The 21,812-nt window shown below is 38.0% G+C and overlaps 1 protein-coding gene across 3 annotated transcripts in view; it reads left to right on the top strand.

Moving 5' to 3' along the window:
* The window catches only part of OPCML (opioid binding protein/cell adhesion molecule like), a 499,655-nt gene that overhangs the window by 393,797 nt on the left and 84,046 nt on the right, over positions 1-21,812 (top strand). For all 3 annotated transcript variants that reach the window (XM_042958909.1, XM_007082668.3, XM_042958908.1), the window contains exon 3: positions 8,810-8,935. In XM_042958909.1, the coding sequence (XP_042814843.1) occupies positions 8,810-8,935 (126 nt within the window). The remainder of the gene's footprint in view (positions 1-8,809; positions 8,936-21,812) is intronic.

Raw genomic sequence — 21,812 nt, 5'->3', positions numbered from 1 at the left:
TTTCTGTCTACTCTTCTACCCAAAGATAATGCCCAGGATACAGTAGACAATAAATAAATGTTTTATAATGAATGTATTACATCATTATGTGCATGTGGCCCTGGGGCACAGACTTACATTTGTCTTTGGAATGGAAAGAACTGACAGAGAGAGGATTATATCTCAGTATCAGTTCTCAAGTATAAGTAGGTCTTGTGCAGGCAGATGCAAGGGGAAGAGACACAGGCACAAAGGGTACAGCGTATGCGCAAATGTGGAATTGTGCTAAGCAGGGAAGTTTCAAGAGTTGCAAAACAGGCTGATGGGTAGGGTAGCATTAGCTATCTTGATGAAAAAAAAGGAAAGGGGAAACAGTGGGCACTATTGAGAGACAAAGAGATTAGCAATTGTAGGTTAAGCATAAAGCAATGAACTAGCAATACATGAAAAAGGTATTTTCTCAGAACCCACAAGTAGCAGGTTGCCTTTTCTCCTCATATAGCACAGAAACTTTTGATTCTTCCTATCCACAGCTGACAAGCCATGATTCTTTTCTTTTTAATAACATTTATATCAGGGTTATGATTTATTTACCAGAATTATCTTCCATAGATCTTCAAGGTTTTGCAACAATCATTCCCCTCCAATTCTAGAACATCTTCATCACTCCAAAAATAAACCTTGTGCCCATTAGAAGTCACTCCCTATTTGCCCCTTTCCCCAGCCCTGGCAACATATTAACGTACTTTCTCTTTCTCTATAGATGTACCCATTCTGGACATTTCACATACATGGAAATCATACAATATGCGGCATTTTGTGTCTGGCTTCTTCCACTTAACATGTTTTCAAGGTTCACCCATGTTGTAGCCTGTATAAGTACTTCATTTTTTAAATAGATGAATAATATTCCATTGTATGAATATACTACATTTTTTATCCTTTCAGCCATTGATGAACATTTGCATTTTTTTTCCATTTTATGTCTATTATGAATAACGCTGTTATGTACATTTGTGTACAAGTTTTGTGGGTTTGTATTTTCATTCCTCTTGGGTGTATGCCTAGGAGTGGAGAATATGGTAACACTATCCTGAGCCCATTGAGGACCCACCAGACTGTTCTGAAGGCAGCTGCAACACTGTGCAATTCTGCCAGCAGTACATGAGGGTTCCAATTTCTACATGTCCTCACCAACTTCCATTGTTCTTTGTCCTTTTGCTAATTACAACTATCCTAGTGAAAGTGATGTAGAATCTTACTGGAGTTTTGATTTGCATTTTCATAATGAATTATGATACTAAACACCTTTTCATGTGTATAGTGGCCATTTGTATATCTTCTTTGGATAAATGTCTATTCAAATCTTTTGTCTATTTTTAAATTAGGCTATTTGGTTTTTATTATTGAATTGTAAAAGTTTTTATATAGTTTAGATACTAGTCCTTTATAAGCTGTATTATTTGCAAAAATTTTATCTCATTCTGTGGCTTCTCTTTTTCACTTTTTCTATAGCACTCTTTGAAGCACGAAATTAAAAGCTTTCTTTCTATTTTGATGATGTCCAATTTATCTATTTTTTTCTTTTGTTGCTTGTGCTTTTGCTGTCATATCTAAGAAACTGTTGTCTGATCCAAGGTAAAAAAAGATTCACACCTGTGTTTTCTTCTTTTAGCTCTGACTTTGAGGTATTTGATCCATTTTGAGTTAATTTTTGTGTAGAATGTGAAGTAGGAGCCCAACTTCATTTTTTGCCTGTGGATATCCAGTTGTCCCAGCACCATTTGTTGAAAAGACTATTCTTTCCTCATTGAATTGTCTTGGCACCTGTTGAAAATCAATTGACCATAAAAGTATGGATATATTTCTGGACTCTCAATTCTATTCCATTGATGTATATATCTACCGTTAGGCTGATTTTTAAAAGAGGGTGCTTCCTAGGAATATGTTCATGATTAAAGGAAATAATATATACAGAGCAATTAATACTAGGCTGAAAGAACTAAACACTAGCAATTTTGTGACTGCCGCTGGTGCTGTTACTGCTGTGTTCCCAGTACAACACTCCTGGACTGGTAATGTTGCTAGAAGATCACCAACTGGCAGAATTTTAAACCAGAAAAGACCTGAGAATTCACAATTTATTTTTTTCACTTAGAACCAAGCAACTTAAAACAAACAACTGAACACCACCACCACCACCACACAAATACACATGTGTATATGCACATGTTAGCCAGAGGGGTTAAGCGATTTACAAAAGATCATACACCTATGGAGGAACCAAGATCAGATCATTTGTCTGACACTTCATGTCTTGCCTTTGGCACCATATCATTTCTGTATACAAAATATGGCATGACCTAGCCTGTCATGTATGCTATAATTCCCAAATTATTCTTACCTACACTTTATGAAATAAACTTGCTTATTAAAATACAAAACAAAAGTTAACCCTACAAGAATAAAACACCAATTCTTTTATGTATTATTTTTTTTTAATCAGCTTTGAGTATAATGGAGAACATTTCATATTTATGTTAGCTTTCACTTGGTCTCTTAATATTTTGTTATTCCCTGAGGATAACAAGAAGGAGAAGAAGGAGGAGAAGGAGGAGGAGAAAATAATAGTAATAGCTATTTAAGTCTCCTTAAAACATTTTCTCTAATCTAATCTCCATATTCCTGTGTGATGTATCTTTTTATGCCCATATTAGGTAGGGGAACCTGAAGCTTAATCACATCATTTTTTTTTTTTCAATCACACAGAAAAAAGTTGGGGAAAAAGGTATTCAAACTTTAGCCTCTATTACTCCAAATTATAATACTTGTTAAACAGTGCCATCCAGTCATAAATAAAACACTTGCAAATACTGTGGCTGGACAGAGTCAGAGTAGGTTTGAGATGGGTGAAATTAACGTCCTTGAAATAATGGCACATGGTGCTAAAGCCTGTACTCAGTTCCTTCTACAAACAGAAACAGACACCCCCTAAGAGAAAAGAGATAAGAAAAAGCCAGGCAATTTCTTTATACAAATCTGTGATTTGTCCCACTCATTTGCTGAGGCTCAATTATTCAGCTAAAGAGGAAGAAATTGATATTTATTTAATATATACTTTTTACCCTGGAAGCATATATAATGAAGTCTTCCCAGTTATCCAAGGTGAACATCAACTATATATAAGCCCTGATTTAAAGTTGAAGGAACTGAGATGTAGAAAATGAGCAATTATGCACAGACTAGGCTTATTCTAAATGGCATGAATAATATCAAAAATGAATATATAAAAATAAATAATAACAACTAACAATTATTAAGTACTAATTTCCAGGCCCCATGCTAGTGTGCTATATACATTGCTCCTTAATTTTAACAGCTAGAATTAATCATAGACAGAGAGAAAAATGCTGTCTTAATTTTATAGATGAATAACTGGGGGTTCAGAGGAGTTAACCCAAAAATATCCAAGGTTGCACAGGTCTTTTGGAACCTGGAACCTAAGCTATGGTAATGGCCTTCTCATAAGCTATTTCAACTATATTATAATCAACTTTATGTAAGGTGGTGTTAATATGTCAGAATGTGTGCATTTTAACCCCTAATTAACTCAGGTTTGCTCTCCCACAAATGCAAAATAACATGTATAACAAACTACAATTGACCTTTGAATATGAGGGATAGGGGTGTCAACACTCCCCCAATAAGGTCAAAAATCCACATGAAAACTTTCAACTCTCCAAAAATTTAACTGTTAAGAGCCTAATAACATAAAACATTGGTAGCAAATATTTTATATGTTATATGTAGTTTTTACTATATTGTTTATAATAAAATAAGCTAGAGAAAAAATGTTACTAAGAATCAAAATGGAGAGAAAATATATGTATAGTACTGTACTGCACAAAAACATTATATGTGTACTCAAATCTGTGTTGTTCAAGGCTCAACTGTATATATAGTAATCATTTATTTATTCAGAAACATTTTATTAAGCATCTGTTATATGCTTTATTAAGCACCTGTTATAGTTCTAAGTACTAGTGATATAATGGTTTATACAGCCTATAGTTTTGGACCAGAGAGACTTTAAACACATAATTATAAAAATGAATATAAAAGCACAAAACTATATAGGAATCATTAAGGAGAATTTAAGGTTGAAGGAAATTATAATAAAATAATATGAATTAGATGAGTTGGGGGTAGGAGTCAGGTCAGTAACAAAGACTACTCTGAGGAGGTAATGTCAAAACTGAGCCCAGAAGGAAAAAACATAAGCTTAAGGTGGGGGGGGGGGGGTACTTCATGTAGAGGAAACGGGAAATGTCAGATCTCTAGGATGGAAAACACTTAACAGATTATAAGATATCCAATTTAAAAACTGATTCATTCATACATTACATTTAGAGGGGAAAAGGATGTTACTACACGTCGGGTTTTGTGTTATATAACAGGAATACAAGGATAGAGCAGATTCCTTCCATGGAATAGCTTAGTTGCAAAGATAAATTGTATGATAAAGACATAAACAAGAATGCCCAGGGAACAGAAGAGAAAACAACTAAGGCTCATAAACGAGCTCATATGTGAGTTGAGTGTTGAAGGATGAGGTGTTCAAATGGCTCAGAAGTGGGCAAGTGCTTTCCCAGCAGAAGGGACAGTATATGTAAAAGCAAAAAGATGAGAGAATGATGTAACCTTAGAGAAGTATCTGGGGTCTACTAGTTAGAGAAGAGGCTAGTAGGCTATGGCCAGACTGTGAATGGTTTTGTAAATCCTGCTAAGAAGTTTGGATTTCCCAGTCTTAGCAAGGGGCAGATTGTTGGAGGTATTCGACAGAACAGAGATATTTAAGAAGTGATTGTGGTAGGTGTATGGGGTTTGAATTATAAAATGGAGGCAAGTTGAGAAATGAAGAGTTTTGTAACATTCAAAGCTATAGACAATAAACTTCTCATGGCCATGTGATTGGAGAAGATGTGCCAGGTTCAGGACTCACTGGTATGTTTAAGAGCAGCTGGCCATTCTGAGGGTAAAGATAGAATTTGTATATACCTTATGGTAACCCAGAGCCCAAAGATACTTTTGCAAATCTGCTTCTTCCTCAAGATAATTCATTGCTATCTGATAAAATATTATCTGTCTGTCACTTTCTGTGTGTGGTATGTATATGTGTATATACATACATAGACTGGCAGACAACATTTTATTTATGTCTAATTATACATCTAAATGTCTATATCTATTTAACTATTTTTATCTATTTATGTTAAATAACTACAATTTGAAATTCTTGTAGTTGTCCTTTGAACAACATGCACTATGGAGACCCTATTGTATGCAACCCACCACCATCAAGGACAAGATAACTGGATGCATTCATGATCAGCAGAGGTGGGGCTCCTAATATCTGCAGATCTGACTAAAACACACTATGCTATTTGTCATCTTTTAATTAAACTTGTGTAGGTCCTGTCATTTTCAGTGAATAATATTGGTTTTTGGTTAAGATTTTTGTGTTTATATATATATATATATATATATATATATATAGGTAGCTATAGATGGATATAGCTATATATAGGATATAGATGGTAGCTATAGATGGATAGATAGATAGATAGATAGATGATAGATAGATAGATGGATACATACATACATACATACATATATACATAGATTGACACATAAATTTCATAGATACTTAGAAACAGATAGCATTTGCCACAGATTAGTGTTTGCAAATGGAACAAAGGTCTCCTGTAAAAATATGTAGAAACATTTATTCACTTCCAAGAGTTCCTTCAAAAAATTATCATGCTAACGAGGGGAGGGTCATAAAAGTATTGCCAAATTAAATTCAGATTTAAAATTAAATTAAAAGCGTTGAGAACCTTCCTTGAAGATGCTGCTTGTCAAAAGCACACCCTGGGGGAAACAAAGATGTCTAAGATGGACTCCTACCTTCAGTGTAAGCAGTGTGCTGGGGAAGCAACAGGAATGAGGTGGTTTTGTTCCTTGTGGTAAGTGCTGTGAGGGAACTTTTTAAAATTTGTTTACAAAGTTTATTTATTTTTGAGAGAGAGTGAAACAGAGCATGAGCAAGGGAGGGGTAGAGACAGAAAGGCAAACATAGAACCCAAAGCAGGCTTCAGGCTCTGAGCTGTGATCACAGAGTTTGACGCAGGGCTGGAACCCACAAACCATGAGATCATGACCTGAGTCGAAATCAGACGCTTAATCTACTGACACACCCAGGCACCTGGGAATTTTTTTTTTTTTAATGTTTATTTATTTCTGAGAGAGACAGACAGAGTGCAAGCAGGGGAGGGGCAGGGAGAGAGGGAGACACCAAATCTGAAGCAGGCTCCAGACTCTGAGCTCTACCTGGGGCTCGAGCCCAGGAGCCGTGAAATCATGACCTGAGCCAAAGTCAGAGACTTAGCCTACTGAGTCACACAGGTGCCCCAAGTTCCATGAGGGAAGATGCACTGGAAGGTCATTTGAAGCGGAGGAAACAGACTATGCAAATATAGTGTTTGGAGCATTGATAAGATGTTAACCAAAGAAGCAGCTTAACTTAATGGAAAGAATTCGGCCATTTACTAACCATGGCATTTTGGGGAGTTTACCTAACCCTCCACATGCCTCAATTTCTTCATTTTTCATGGTGAGAATATTTGTTTTATTTTATTTTTTTTTTAATTTTTTTTAACGTTTATTTATTTTTGAGGCAGAGAGAGACAGAGCATGAACGGCGGAGGGTCAGAGAGAGGGAGACACAGAATCCGAAACAGGCTGCAGGCTCTGAGCTGTCAGCACAGAGCCCGACGCGGGGCTCGAACTCACGGACCGTGAGATCATGACCTGAGCCGAAGTCGGCCGCTTAACCGACTGAGCCACCCAGGCGCCCCTATTTTTTTTTTTTAATTTGTGAGGAAACCATGAGATAATACATGTGCAAGCAATTTAAAAATAAGCATTGTGTATTAACACACATAATTACGTTTGCATATTAATAAGGTTATCATAATTGAGAACATAAAGAACTTTTCTTCCTCTCAATCCCTTCTCTATGTTTCCTTTCTTACTGGTATCCATACCCTTGAAACTATGGTTATCTTTCCTCCTTTGAGAAAGTGGCAGCACCATTCCTGAAGTGCAGGGGGTGGCAGTTAGCGCTGCCTGGGGCTTGGTGGAAATGTTTGGATTAACCTTTGCAATGCCATTCCAGAAACCTGCCTCCTAATGGGTGACATTGACTGAGCACCTGGAGAATGAGGAGTTCATGCTAAATATCCATGGAATTTTACAAATATCTATTAATCCAGGACTCCTTGAACTATCAGAGGGAATATAGCATGTACAGAACTGATGATTCAGACCTGGGGGTCATGTTGGGAGATCTGTCCCTCAGCATCATAGCTGCAATGCACTAAATTCTCCTCCACTAACTTGACTGTATGAACTCCTCTCCTGAACTGTATCTACCTTAAGACCAGCACCAGGGAGACTCCTGGGTCCAGAGAAAGAAAACTTCAGATGGTCTAACACAACCAGCTAAAGCAGACATTATTCTGAGAATATTGTGGAAGGTGCACTGAAGTTGTTGCTTTATAAAAGTGAAAAAAGTATTGACATTTCTAAGCCCAGAACTATTTTTTAACAAGCTAGAAAATACTGAAAAACAGGTAGTACAGTTTTCTCAAGAGAATGCATTGTAGTTAGAATGCACACTATTTTTTCCCAGTGTGTATTTGGGTAAAATATGTTCAATGAAATTTCAGGCCAAATCCTAATGCAGAAATAATCCAAAATATGGCAGATTTATAGGGTAGGCAATTTTTATTTATTTGCTAATGGGGATTCCCTTAAGAAGTCCAATGTTCTACATGTTACTTATGGCTTCTCCTTGAAAAGACTTACCTCTAAGGTCTCCGCAGCATAAAACTTGAGGCTGCAGAATTGTCTGCATCAAGCATCAGCCATAATTCTCCTTTGCCACTGACTCAGGGTGGTTTGGAATCTACCAGCACTCTACCTGTTTGGTAATTAATAATTCATAATTAAACTGGCAGTTTGAATAAATCAGCATAGCCGTAGGCTTGGAGCCTCTCTTACCGTCCCTTTGAGAATGTGAATATAACAGAGAAGAAAGCTTTAGGTATCTGAAATCCTCCATGAAAAGGTTTGACCTCACACCCCCACACCCATCTCATAGTTTTTGGATTTGTTTAATCTGTTCTTTGGATCTTTCTTTCAAAGAGGAATTAAGCAGGTACCCTTGTCAGCCTTTGTGCCAGACACTGTGGAAATAGAGATGTATGTGACTCCATCCTTATCCTCAAGCAACTAAGTCTAGGTAAAAAGACAGGCATGAAAAAAAAAAAAAAACAGCTGTGATACCACATACTCAGTCCCCTCCCCATGGGAAGTTCAGACAAATACAGTGGGAAAGACAGGTGATTATCTTTTTTGGATTTGGGGAAAGTTAGGGAAAACTGTGGAGAGGACGTGATCTTTGAGGTCCCTTGAATGAGGAGTTGTATCTTTTCAGGTAGGCAATGAAGCAAAGAAGAGGAAAACAAAGCTATGCAAGTACTTGCACTTTTGCCACACTCTGGGGAGAGCCCAGGTTGAGCAGCTGAACACTAGCAGTGTGTGGTGTAAATGGCCACATCCTTGTCAAATCAATCAATCTGAATATTATTACTGAGAATAATACTTACCATAAAAACATGCTATGCAAATATTTATAGGCCAATACCTCCTTTTGAGTACAAGGAATCATCCTCATGTATTTCTTTTCTCCTTTGTTTCTTTACAGTTCCTCCCCAGATCATGAATATCTCCTCAGACATCACTGTGAATGAGGGAAGCAGTGTGACCCTGCTGTGTCTTGCTATTGGCAGACCAGAGCCAACTGTGACATGGAGACATCTGTCAGTCAAGGGTAAGGCCTTTACCTGTAGGAATTTTTCAGCATTATTCTATTATTCTATTAAAGACTCTGTTCTAATACACAGCAAAATTTTGGGAAATCAGAAAGTAATGCTGTGTTTGTAGCATAGTAATGTAAAAGCAAACAGACCACATGCATCAGTCACCAAGTACTCCATTTAAAAAAAAGGATTTATAGAGATAAAATGTGCTGAATTATTTTTCTTAGTCCTTTTTATGACCATAGAAGACTTTTGTTTTCCCAACCAGGAAGAACAGAGGTGCCATAAGAATAACTTCCAACAAAGACACAAATTTCTCATCTGGAGACCCATGGGTGAAATGGTAATTTGCCCTTTCTCTAAAGAGAATGCTAGAAGGCTAGAATGTCCATTATAAGTGTTGGTGTCACTGTGCATCCAAGAGAGAAAGGATCTCCTCACTCAGTACTTTTAGGACATTTCCCCAGAGCCATACCTATTTGACGTATACATAAATAGTCCTCCTGGGTGGAAGAAGGAGGCTAGAAATGGTGAAGCACCCCTAGATATGAATGTCCTGGGTACTCGATCATTGGTATTAAACATCAGTTATGATCATCTCCACCTTCATAGGAAGGAAACCAAAAGAATGGTTCCTTATTCTTTTGGAACTAAAACTTACTCCAAGTTGAACTTGAAGAGATGAACACAGAGTCACTTGGTATATTTACACATTAGTAGAAACTATGATTAAGTCTAGAAATTATACAAAAACAAATGTTCCCTCAGGCATTAGAAAATCCAAACAGAAATTTCAGTGAATAGGAAAATGTGTGGGGTATGCCTGTGTGTGATGAAAGAATAGCCTAGATCTAGAGGAAAATGTAGGAACAATCTTAGTAACCTTGAGATAGAGAAAGACTTGCTAGGACATCAAAGGCTCTAATCATAAAAGAAGAAAACATGAATAAATTTGGTTTGGCATTATTTTCTCACAGCTGCTGTAACAAAGTACTACATATGGCATGGCTTAAACAACAGAAACAGAAAACAACAGAAACAACAGAAACTCTAGAACTCTTATAGTTCTAGAGGCTATATGTCCATGATCAAGGGTAGGGAGGGTTGGTTCTTTTTGAAGGCTGTAAGGGAGAACCTTCCCAATGCCTGTCCCCTAGCTTCTGGTGGTCGACTGGCAGACATTTGTGTTTCCTGGCTTGTAGATGCATCACCTTGATCCCTACCTTCATGGTCACATGGCCTTCTCCCTGGGTGCCTCTCTTTGTGTCAAATTTTATCTTTTTATTAGGACACCAAGCATATCAGATTAGAGCCCACACTAATGATTTCACCTGATGTTGATTAACTTTGTAAAGACCCTATTTACAAATCATATTCTGAGGCATTGAGGTTAGGACTTCAGGGTATCTTTTTTGGAGGAGGTGCAACTTAACTCATAATGGCTTCAACAAAATTAAAAACACCATTAAGTGTAAATGAAAAGACAAGCCATAGACCGGAAGATAACATTTGCCATACATATATCTGACAAATAATTTATGAACTTTGTCTGGGCTATATGTTTGGGCTTTACCTGGGCTATATGAAGAATCCTTACAACCTAATTCTAACAACCCATCTTGAAACCAACAACAACAAAAATGAACAGACAATTCACAAAGTAAGATATATGAATAAAAATAAGCACATGAAAATATACTCAATATATTTACCACAGAAATGAAAATCCAATCATAATGAGATGCCACTACACTAAACTGCTGAAACTTTAAAACAAAAACAAAAAAAAAAAAGAAAAAAGAAAGAAAGAAAGAAAGAAAGAAAAGGAAAAAGAGAAAGAGAAAGAAACTGACAGTATAAAATGTTGGTGAGGATGTGGATCAACTGAAAATCTTACACATAAATCCTGGGACTGTAAAATGGTATAAGCACTGTGGAAAAGAGTTTGGCACTTTGTTATGAAGTTAAACATATACTTAGCATATGACCCAGAAATTCTGTTTCTAGGTACTCACCAAAGGTAAATTAAAATGTATGTCTACAAATATGAACATACACGTTCATAGCAGCTTCAGTGATAATAGTCTCAAACTAGATATAGCCACAAACCCTCAACAATTAAATAGACAGATTGTGTATATTTAAACAACAAATACTTCTCAGCAAGTAAAAGGAACCATATCATTGTTACATGTAGCAAAATAGATGATTCTCAAAATCAGGCTGAGCAAAAGAAGACACAAAAGTACATAGTGCATGAATTCATTTATAGAAAACTCTAAAACAGGCAATACTAATTTGTAGTGACTGAAATGAAGTCAGTGCTTACCAAGAGCAGGGATTTGGGGAGATGTGACTACAAAAGGGCCCAAGGGAATTTTTTTTTCAGGTGATGGAAATGTTTTATATCTTGAATGGAGTAGGGTGCTGGTTATGTTGCTACTTACATAAGTCAAAACAACAAAGTGTACACTAAAAAGAGGAACATTTTATTGTATGTAAATTAGAATCTAAATGAAATTTTAAAAATACACATATAGCAATATGGGAAATAATGATCTGAAAATTTGCCCCTAATTTGTAACATCATTTATGGAAGCAGTACTTCCTACCTGAGAGACTGGATTTTTCTGTTACTAAGAGCATCAGTTAGGTGTTCACTCTCTCATTTCCTCCATGTAAACCAAGATACATATGTCAGTCCCTGCCTTGTGGTAGGGAGATAATAAATAAATCCACTAAACATTCTTTGTATACAGAACTCAGATATCAAAAATATACATAAGAGATATCAGAAAGCCTAACTTTAACATAAATGGAGCAATAGCTTATGTTACCAAAGGCATAAGCCCCATGGATATGCTTGGACTGAGTGACAATTTTGGATTTAAATTACATACAAAACTATGTCTAAACACCAGACCAATTTTTATGTATCTGGTAAATTCAAATGTTTTTGTAAATGCTTGACATCCAAGAATGCATTTATTTAATCCTAAATACATAGTTTTCTGAGCCTAGAAATTTTTTGAAAGGCATTTCACCTTTGTGTAAGTGTTTTGAAGGAACTCCTTATAATGGTACACTGGTAAGGTTTTCCTCTTAAAATAAAGGAGATTCGTCCATATTCCCAATCTTTTATACAACATAGTAGTTACAAGTCAGCCTCAAAAAAGCTCAGAACATCCTACATTTAAATGATGCCTCTCCTCTTCAAATCTCCCAGGCTATGATCTACTTTCAGTTGCCTTTCCTTTTCTCATGGCTTTGGCCTTCACTTTGCTGTCTTTAGTTCCCTATTGTCTCTTTCCCCCTCTCTCAATGGCATTTAAGCACTTAAACTCAAAGCATTGTTTCCCAAATTTGAAAAGCTTTGGAACCTGGAGGATTTGCAAGTTTAAAATGTGCATCTGCAGAGTGTCTACCAATATTTACTTTTAGAATGCTATTTCTTCTCTCACATGGAGTTGAGAAGGCCTTGGAAAGTTGTTTTAAAGGTCTAGAAGAGCAGCCAATAAAACTTGAATGTCAAATAGCATTTTTTTTAGAACAATGTGGTTAATTCAGCATGTAAGAATAGGAAATAAAAGTTGGAATGACATTTCCTTTGAAATTCCCATAAGATTACAGTTGAGAATTTAGCTAACTGGACAGCCCTGTTCCCAAAATGCTGATGCAATGCTTGAAATCTGTTGGTTAAATGTGGGGATCTATATAACAGAAATGAATAACTAAACTTTCATTCAGAAATAGAACATTTTAATGAGCAATTAAAGATTAAGAATGGTAATACTTATGGTTTAAAAAGACAGACAAAACACATGCCACCAATCCCTAGAAATTATAGGAAAGAGGTAAAGACTAATGATCCAACAAATCCATTATCACACTGGAGAATAATCCAAAGCTTGCATGTATCAGAAGCTATATGAAATCTAAAATATAAAAAATAAACAGATGTAATGAAAAGAAAAAAAAATAGTTCAAAATACATGAGTATGAACTATACCTGAAATGACATATAGTTGAAAGTGGAAAGTTTTAGGGGAGACTGAGTGGCTCAATCAGTTGTGTCTGACTTTGGTTCAGGTCATGATCTCGTGGTCCCTGGGTTCAAGCCCCATGTCAGGCTCTTTGCTGAGAGCTTGAAGCCTGGAGCCTGCTTGAGATTCTGTGTCTCCCTCTCTCTCTCTCTCTGCCCTTCCCCCACTCATGTGCTCTCTTTCTCTTTCTCAAAAATAAATAAACATTTAAAAAGTTAAAAACAAAAAAGAAAATGGAAAGGTTTTAGGTCTTGGTACACTGGCAGATGTTTAACACTGATTGGAACTGAGGTAGGGAAGGCAGGGGTGCCTGGTAGCATTTGCCGATTTCCATGGTGTAAATATTCCTATCATTGCCACTTTCCTGGGAACCCCTTTGAAGTCACTGTGTATTGTAGGCTCATTTTCACTTAAAAGTGAACAAACAAACCACAAATCAGTCCTTCTTATGAAAGTAGGCTGAAATTTTTTGAAAAAGTCACCAAGATGTCAGATGTAGATCTAAAGTCTCCCCAGCATCTGTGTTCTCCAGACACAGATACCCCATTGGAGAACTATGGCCTTCCAGCTTCCTTTGCAATCTTGGAAGAAGAAACTAGGTTTTCCTAGAGGACATCTGCCTCACCTCTGAGGCAAACTAGAGATTTTTTTACAGGATCATAATTATTAAGCATTGTAAACATCTCAAAGGAAAGTGCTGTGCAAACATACATTCAGAGGTTTTGCAACTGACATGGAAACCACTGAACATTTGACCATGTATTTATTCTTTATCTTCAGATATAAAAAGGTATATTTAATTTATTTTCAGAAGCAGATAATGGGTCTTTAAAAAAACATTTATTTATGTGGATTTGTTAGAGAATATAGTGCTTGTTTAACAACCTTCACGCACATAAAATCTGTACTGGGTGACCTCCATCTTAGGAATTAAAATAATGATGGAATCACAGGCTGCTGCCTCAAAGAATTTCCCCCCACACCCCGTAGAATGGGCAGGTCCTAAAACAGGCAAGCAAAGTGGACTGGCAAGTGGCCAGTATGCTTGGAAAACATTGCAAAACAGGTGAATTCCAAGGATGGTTTTCTTTTCTTCTCCTAAAGGACAGGAGAAGGGGCACTAAGCCAGCATTCACGGCAAGTCCCATGAACATAAAACCATGAATAATGTGAATCCAAAGTTTCTTAGTGTCTTAATCCTAAACTGCAAAGATGGGTGTGGCAGAGGAGACAGTACAGGCCATTGTGTTCTAAGGAGGGTTGTTGTTCCCTCTTACAATGCCTTTGGAATCCACTAGAATGTGTTACACACCTGGCCCCATTTCCAATGACATATTTGGAAAGGCCAGATGTTCTGGGAAAATAATAAAGTCTTCTTTTCTGTTTCCTCTCCACGGAGATTTTAAGATGACAGCTATTCACCTGTGAGTGAGTTGCTCCTACAATCTACTCATATGCAGTAATACCTCAGGGAGCAAGTGAATGAGTTATTTCACAGAAGTGAATTTTCCAGGTAACTGAAGCTGACTCCTTTATCATTGACTTGAGTCATTTTTAATGGAAACATTTTAAAAATGTATTGTGTTCTCCTCCGTTTCCTTGAGTACAGTGAATACTATTTGGTCTCATCTTTATATTGTAACACCAACATCATGCATATCAATTGTTTGTATCTTAGCATTTGGGGACTGGGATAGCCAGGAATATAGCCCTGAAATATTGTTTAAATTTTTGTGACTGTTTTTATAGTTCCTGTATCTTTCCTTCCTTCTCTCCAACTGACTATTAATTGCCAATTCTTCCTAAACTCAGCATACCTGCCTTTTAACAGCCATGCTTCTTCTGATTATTTAATTCTAATTTGTCATAGGCAAGAATCTGTATAACCCAGTTGATTAGTCCTGAATAAAAAAGGTAGTGATGGGACAGAACCTTCTCAGAGGAAAGGGCATGAGCTTTCATGAATGTGATAAATGACACTGAGCATAGCTATTCTGGGGGAAATCATGTTTGGCTTTTGTTTTACATATATGAGGTTCCTGGATGAGTGAATTGCATGTAAGCGAAGAGAGCTAATGCTCGCTAAATCATTTTCCGTGGTTCTGACCTTACTGGGCAGCTTTTTCTATCTTGTATTCACTTTGCTAGCTGTTGAGGTCATAAAATGTATTAGTCCAAGACTGTTTCTACTACAGCCCTTATTTTTTATGCTAGACATTCCTGAGAAGAATGTCTTAAAAGAAATTGCCAAATCCTTAACATTCCAAATAAAAGGAGTGCTAGCCTGTGCTCATGTGTGGGTGTCAATTCTGTTTGGCTGGTGGTTCTATCTTAGACAGAACATGCACTTTAGATTCTTACAGACCTGAGATGAAGTCTGGCCCAAGCAGTTAACAGTCTGGGTGACTTTGGAAAAATCACTTCCTCTGTCTGATCTCCTGGGCTACAAAATGGGATTATTTCAACTCATTTAATTCCCTAGCAGTCCTGAGAGAAAAGTGCTCATATTTATTACTATGCCTCATTTTATTGTTTATAATTATTTCTGTTATGGTGTCTATCCCTACCTCTTATCCCTTGACAGTGTTGGGTCATTCATTAGTGATGCAATGTCTGTCTGTTTCACTTAAAATCCTGGAGTGACATAGTTTTATTTGTAATTGCTGAACTTGGCAACAATCCAAATGTCCTCAAACAAACTGTGGTACATGCACATCATGAGATGCTATGTAGCAATAAAAAGTGATGAACTCAAAATACACTCAAAAACTTGGATGGACCTTAGGGCATTTGTGAGTGTACAAACAAACTGTGGTCCATGCGCACCATGAGATGTTATGTAGCAATAAAATGGGATGAACTCAAAAACTTGGATGGACCTTAGGGCATTACACTGAATGAAAGGAGTCTGTCTCAAAAGGTTGCATACTGATGATCCCCCTGTTGTAATATTCTCAAAATGACAAAATTATAAAGACATGCAATAGATGAGCAGTTGCTGGAGGTTGGGGCGGGGAAGAGGAAGGAGCACCATGAGGGAGTTGCTTTGCAGTGATGAAATGTCATAGAATTATGCACAAAGACAGTAACAACGAGTACATATAAAACCTGGTGAAATGAAAGGAGGTTCCATAATGTAGTCAATTGCACTGTGCCCATTTCAATAGCCTGGCTTGGATAATGTACTTTATTATATAAGATGCCATCACTGGGGAAGCTGGTCACAAGCACATGGGACCTGTGTCTATTACTATTGCAACTTCTTATGAATCAATAATTATTTCAAAGTAAAAAGGTTTTTTTGAATAGAAATGATAAGTAAAATGAACCTATACTAACACACTTATATAGGAATGTATTATTTATAAAATATTGTCACATGCACCATTTCAAGTGAGTTTACAGCAACTCTCCTACAGGTCAGCATGAATATTGTGCCTGCTCCACAGGTATGGAAAAGACTTGGAAAGGTTAAGTAATGGTGAATGGTTCTCAGTTGACTAAGGTGGTGAATATATGAAAGGAGCCTAGTTCCTGTTGTTTAAGTCTAGAGCTCTTTATACTGTACAAAGATGGTGCCCATGGCTTGCCATTGGAACAGGTACAATATAAAATGATATATTTTATCAAATTTTCCTTGTTATCTGGGGAACCCAAAAGTGCTCACTAGCTTTGAGCATCACCCATGCTATTATATTTCCCTCCCTAACTCTTCGCCTACCTTCCTATACATAGGCACTTTCTAGCTATCACTCAGTATTGTTCTAAGGAAAGCACAGCACAGCCTCCGAATGAAACTCACATCCGTGCTGTTGTCTGCTGTAGGTCCCTATTGTTTCTCTCCTTCAATTAAAATCAACCCGCTGAGACCTACCAACCTCATTTCTCTTCTAAACCATCCTAAGTACAAGTTCCAGCCACTAATAGGAATTGCCTATTAGTTGACCCACTGCATCATCCAGTCATGCTACTACTTCTTTGTTCCTCTCCAAGGCATCCAGGATCCTTGTTTCTAATCTGAAGTCATGTTTCGAGCCTAATTAATCCCCAGAGTGTGAGAAAGAGGTGTCTAAGATGAGAAATCAAGGTTATACATATCTTGCTCAGTGGAACAGTTATGGGCAAACAAGCTGTTCCTCTCACATTTTTGCAAAGCAAATTTATGTTCACTAACTTTGGTTCTTGTTGTAAATGAGAAGTGTATGAAGGTCTAGCAATGCGCTTTTCACCATATGGGTACCCATATGTTTTCCCCCTTTGCTTGCGTACATTTTCGCTTTGGCATGCACATATGCTTGTATTTTTGCAACTTAACAATATTAAAACTAATCCCATTTATGCTCCTTTTGGGTGAGTTGATTGAGTCATAAATTCCTGAGAATCTCTTCCTTGGGAGGCTGAAGTTCTTTTGTGTGAGCAAGGGGAGGGCATGGCAAGATATCCTGGCAGACCAATGCAGGAAGCCAACATCATTTTGTAGCTGATACAGCTGATGGCCCTGACCCTGGCTCCAAAGTGGGGAAACTGACTGTGGAACACTAGGAAATATGGGTGCATAATGCCTCAGTAGTGTTCCTCTCTGTTCTTTCATATGAGGGAAGGCACTCACTATGAAATACACAATAATTCCCTGGGGTTGGTTCTGTTCCTAAGGGTATGGGTGACATAACTTACCTTAGAGCAAACAGTCATGTCTTGAGTTCTTGATATGTGACTGTGCTTCATACTACTCACACTCCTTACACAGAGATGAGAAACTGTATATCAGAAATGGGGCAGCTGGAAATGAGGCTTGCTGTGAAGTAATGTTTAGCCTCTTCAGTAGGCTTTTTAGATTATAAAAATAAGAATGGATATTAACATGTATCATACCAAGTGAAAAGCCCAACTAATTCAAATGTAAAATTGGAGCTGGAAATGCTGTTTGATGTCTTTTGTAAGGCCGCTGCTATTTTTATCTCCTCTCATGAATTCATTTATTCATTTGATGTATTGTTCGCTTGCTCTTATGACAACAATGTGTAAAATAGACATGATCCCTGCTCTTATGAAGTTTATAGTCTAGTCAGGGATAGTCATTAATCAGATCATCAAGAATATATAAGTTCAACATGTGGTAACTGCTATGACAACGGGCAGCAGGAAGGTGTGAGCTAGTCTAGGTTGAATCTCTCCTGAGATAGTGATGCTTGAGCTGACTGGCATATGAAGATGAATGGAAGTTAATTAGGGAGAGGGATTGAGATTAGAATATGTGTATATGTTGGGGGTGGGCTATATAGAAACCTTCCAGGTGAGGGAGGACAGGGTGTGAAAATGCCCTGTGGTGAGAAGGAGTATGGGTCCTCAAAAAACAAAAGAACTATATCTTGAATGTATAGAAATGGGAGACATTGGCCTGAGATGGGATAATTAAGGGTCATATCACACAGGGCCCTTTAAAGTTTGGTCTTTATTCTATGAGCACTAGACAATACAAAGAAAGTCGCAAGTGAAAGAACTAAGAAATGAGATGTTTACGTGTCAGATTTAACTGGGAACATTTCATTTCTGATCTACTCATTCTCTGTGTAAATCTGGCAAACCACTAAATCTCTGTCTCCATTTCCCCACCTGTAAACCAGAAAGGAGTTATTAATAATATGCTCCCCTTATGGAGGAAGAGAGAATGGAATTTGATAGTATCTATTCCAAATACTTTTTAGATTATAAGAATGGATATTAAAATGTATCATAGCAAGTGAAAAGCCCAACTAACTCAAAAGTAAAATTAGAATTGGAAAGGCATCCAATGCTGCCTGCCGTCTGTTGTAAAGCCCTCTCTTTGCAATTGCTATATCAAATTATGCTATTGAAATCAGTTGGACACTGATAAAATTGAGACCAGCTTTACAAGTTCGTAGATCTAATTGGCCCCAGCAGTGGGTCCACAGTGACTCTTGCTGCTGAATAAAAATCATAGGCTTCAATAGAAAATAATAAGCAGCCTTGTTCCACACTAACATACTGCAGCCACCTCTGGAGATAATGCATTTAATTTAGATACTGGGCTCCTTCATCTGGCCAGATGTTGAAGGAAACTTAGAGAAGTTTCTCCCCCGCCCCTTACCTCCTGGATGAGCACGTTTGATAGTAGATTCAAAGGACTTTCAGGGCCAGCTGTGTGTACCTGTAGTCCTTGATATTTCTTTTCTCACAACCTTTTACATCTTCTTCTAAAAACTTCTGCATCTCTAGGGCAAATGTTCCTGTAAATCACCTTTTCTTGCTCAAGCTATTTTAGTTGGGTTTCTGTCACTTACAGCAAAAATAGTTCTGATTAAATCCACCACGGAATGTATGAGGCAATATGCTACTGAGGTGAATAGAGCATAATCCCAGCTATAAATCAGGTGTGGGGTATGGGAGAGACATGTAAACATAACATTGTCATGCAGTATGGTTGGAGCCAAACCACCTCTGAGAAAGTCTCTTTCATATATGAAAGAGACAGGGAGGGCACTGTCTGGGGTCCTGATTAAATTTATAAAGCCACTTTATTTTTCATGTATTGGAGAAAACCCTGGACGTTGACCAGGAACTCTGGGTGGGTTGCTGAGGGGATTCCACACCCACATCAGCTTGAATCAGGCCAAGACAGACACATGGACACTGGCTATGAATTATGGAGTAATCAACACCAGGTCATCACCACCTCAGTATATCCAAGTGCACAACATTCATTTAAGCAATCATAATTAAGGTTGAGTGAGCCTGCCTTAATGGATGCACTGAGAATACAATGAGTGTCATAAACCTAGCCTTTGCCCTCACTGAGCTCTGGCTACTCTGGAAACAAACAACATGTGGATTGTCCTAATTAATTGACTCATTAATTCACTAAATTTCCTTGAGTTGATGTGCTCCGCCCTGGCCAGCAGTAATTTCTCTCCTCTCTGTATGTAGGCCATTTGAGAGCAGGTACTGAGCTTATGCAACTGTGATGCTCTGTAGCACCTAACACAATGTCTTGCATTTCAAAGGTGACCAGAAAGTACCTACTGAATGAATACATGTTTGTCTATCAATCCTGTACTGATTCTCCAGCAAGCCAGAAAAGAATAAAGGAGACAGACAATAGGGATCTGTATAGACTAGTCTCCAGATCTATGAAACACTATCTGGTTGACCAAGGGGAATTTTGATGTGTAGAATGATGGCCTGTTTGGGGAAGGTATTCAAGTTTGATCTGTATCAGAAGGTTGCAACAGCTTACAGTCTTATCTCTAAAGTGCTTTTCTTCCCCTTTCCCCACCATCTCTCTTAGTTCCTCCTTCCCTAAAAATTGAATGCTGTACTGGGTACCAGATATTAGTACTGCTAAGGTTTTTATTTATATCATATTTTAACCCAACAGTGATACTCCAGCCCAGGCTTCCAGATGATATTAGTTGGTGATCTGAAAGGTATGCCTCAAATCCTATCTAATCATGTTCTTAGGGGAAACCTGTGACTTGTGTGGAAAACCCATTAATTTTATAAAGGGGATACATACGAAGAGTTGGGATGATTTGTCTCAATACATTCAGTTCAATTTGGACAAATTGGGTGAGCGCTTTTAGCATCTTATGTTCAGGAATTTTCCTGTGTGACACCATAATTTTGAGCTTCCCTGTCTCTGCAGGCTCTTCCTTCTGTCTTCTTTCTCAGAGCACCTGCCATCATAAGCTTCCAATGGTGCTGCGTCTTATCTCCAACATGATGGAGGCTGAAGTATGAAATGATGGTAGTGGGGGAAAATTCTTTCCTCCCCCTTGTTTAAAGGTAGTGAAGATGTTTAGTTAGCTGCCTCTCTTCCTGTGAGATCAGAGCAGGAAAGGAAAGGAGAAGGAAACAGGTGATTGCTTGAAGGATTTTAATTGGAGTGGGGCCCTCCAGGCAAATGTTCCAGTCTCTGAGAGGGAATATCCACTGGACATAAGCAGGATCAAGGGAAACTGATCTCATTAAGCAAGAGTAGTTCATTGTGACTTTGAATCTGGGCTTCCCAGTTGGAGGTTATGATTGACTCATACTTGAAGGGGAATTGGAGTTGAGTGAGGAGGTGAGGGGATTTGACCTCCCACGGAACACCTAAAGTGTAGCCCATGGGGCCCTCACTCTGCCCCTCCTGGTGGCCTGCAGAGCCTCATTAGCCAAAGGAGACAATCACATAAGCCTTTTCCTTATGCTTACTCTTTTTTCACCCTTATCCTTATTTCTTTCTGACACTATCAACAATTTCCTCACTCTAGAATCACTTATTGGTGAGAGTAAACCCTCCTGGGGCACTGGAAGTGGTATGTGTTTAATGATACTCTGGATGATTTTGCTTCCTAAGAGAAATGTTTATAAAGTACCTGATATAATCAGAACTAGCAGCTCTCTGCTTTCCCCCTTCTCTTTCTTTCCCCACAAGCTTTGCTCCCCTCAACCTCTGTTCTCCACACCATTGCCACCTGGAAATGCTTTTTTCTTGGGCCTCTCTAGGGTCTTCACCTGCTCCACTGAGCCTACACTGATTTGTCCGCACACAATTGGAACAGGATGCAGTAATTACATCTGCAGTGAAAGGTTTCCTCCCCCCCCCTTAAGGGTGGTAAGGAGGTTGCCTGTGCTGCTAATGAAGAAATAAGCTTTCCTTTCAGAGCCTCAGGGAGCTGCAGGGAGCTCTGGGACATCACACTGTAAGACATTTGGAGCTTCATCTTCCTGGGCTAGGTTGTACCCCCAAACACTCATTCTCTCCCTTCCTCAGCACACTTTTCTTAAACTTCTTACTCCTGACTTAGCTCCACACTTCCCATAACACCCCAGATATATTTTC

The sequence above is a fragment of the Panthera tigris genome, chromosome D1 (genome assembly GCF_018350195.1).
Source record: "Panthera tigris isolate Pti1 chromosome D1, P.tigris_Pti1_mat1.1, whole genome shotgun sequence".
Taxonomy (NCBI): domain Eukaryota; kingdom Metazoa; phylum Chordata; class Mammalia; order Carnivora; family Felidae; genus Panthera; species Panthera tigris.
Note: the sequence above shows the minus strand (reverse complement) of the source record. Positions and strands in the feature narration are given on the sequence as shown.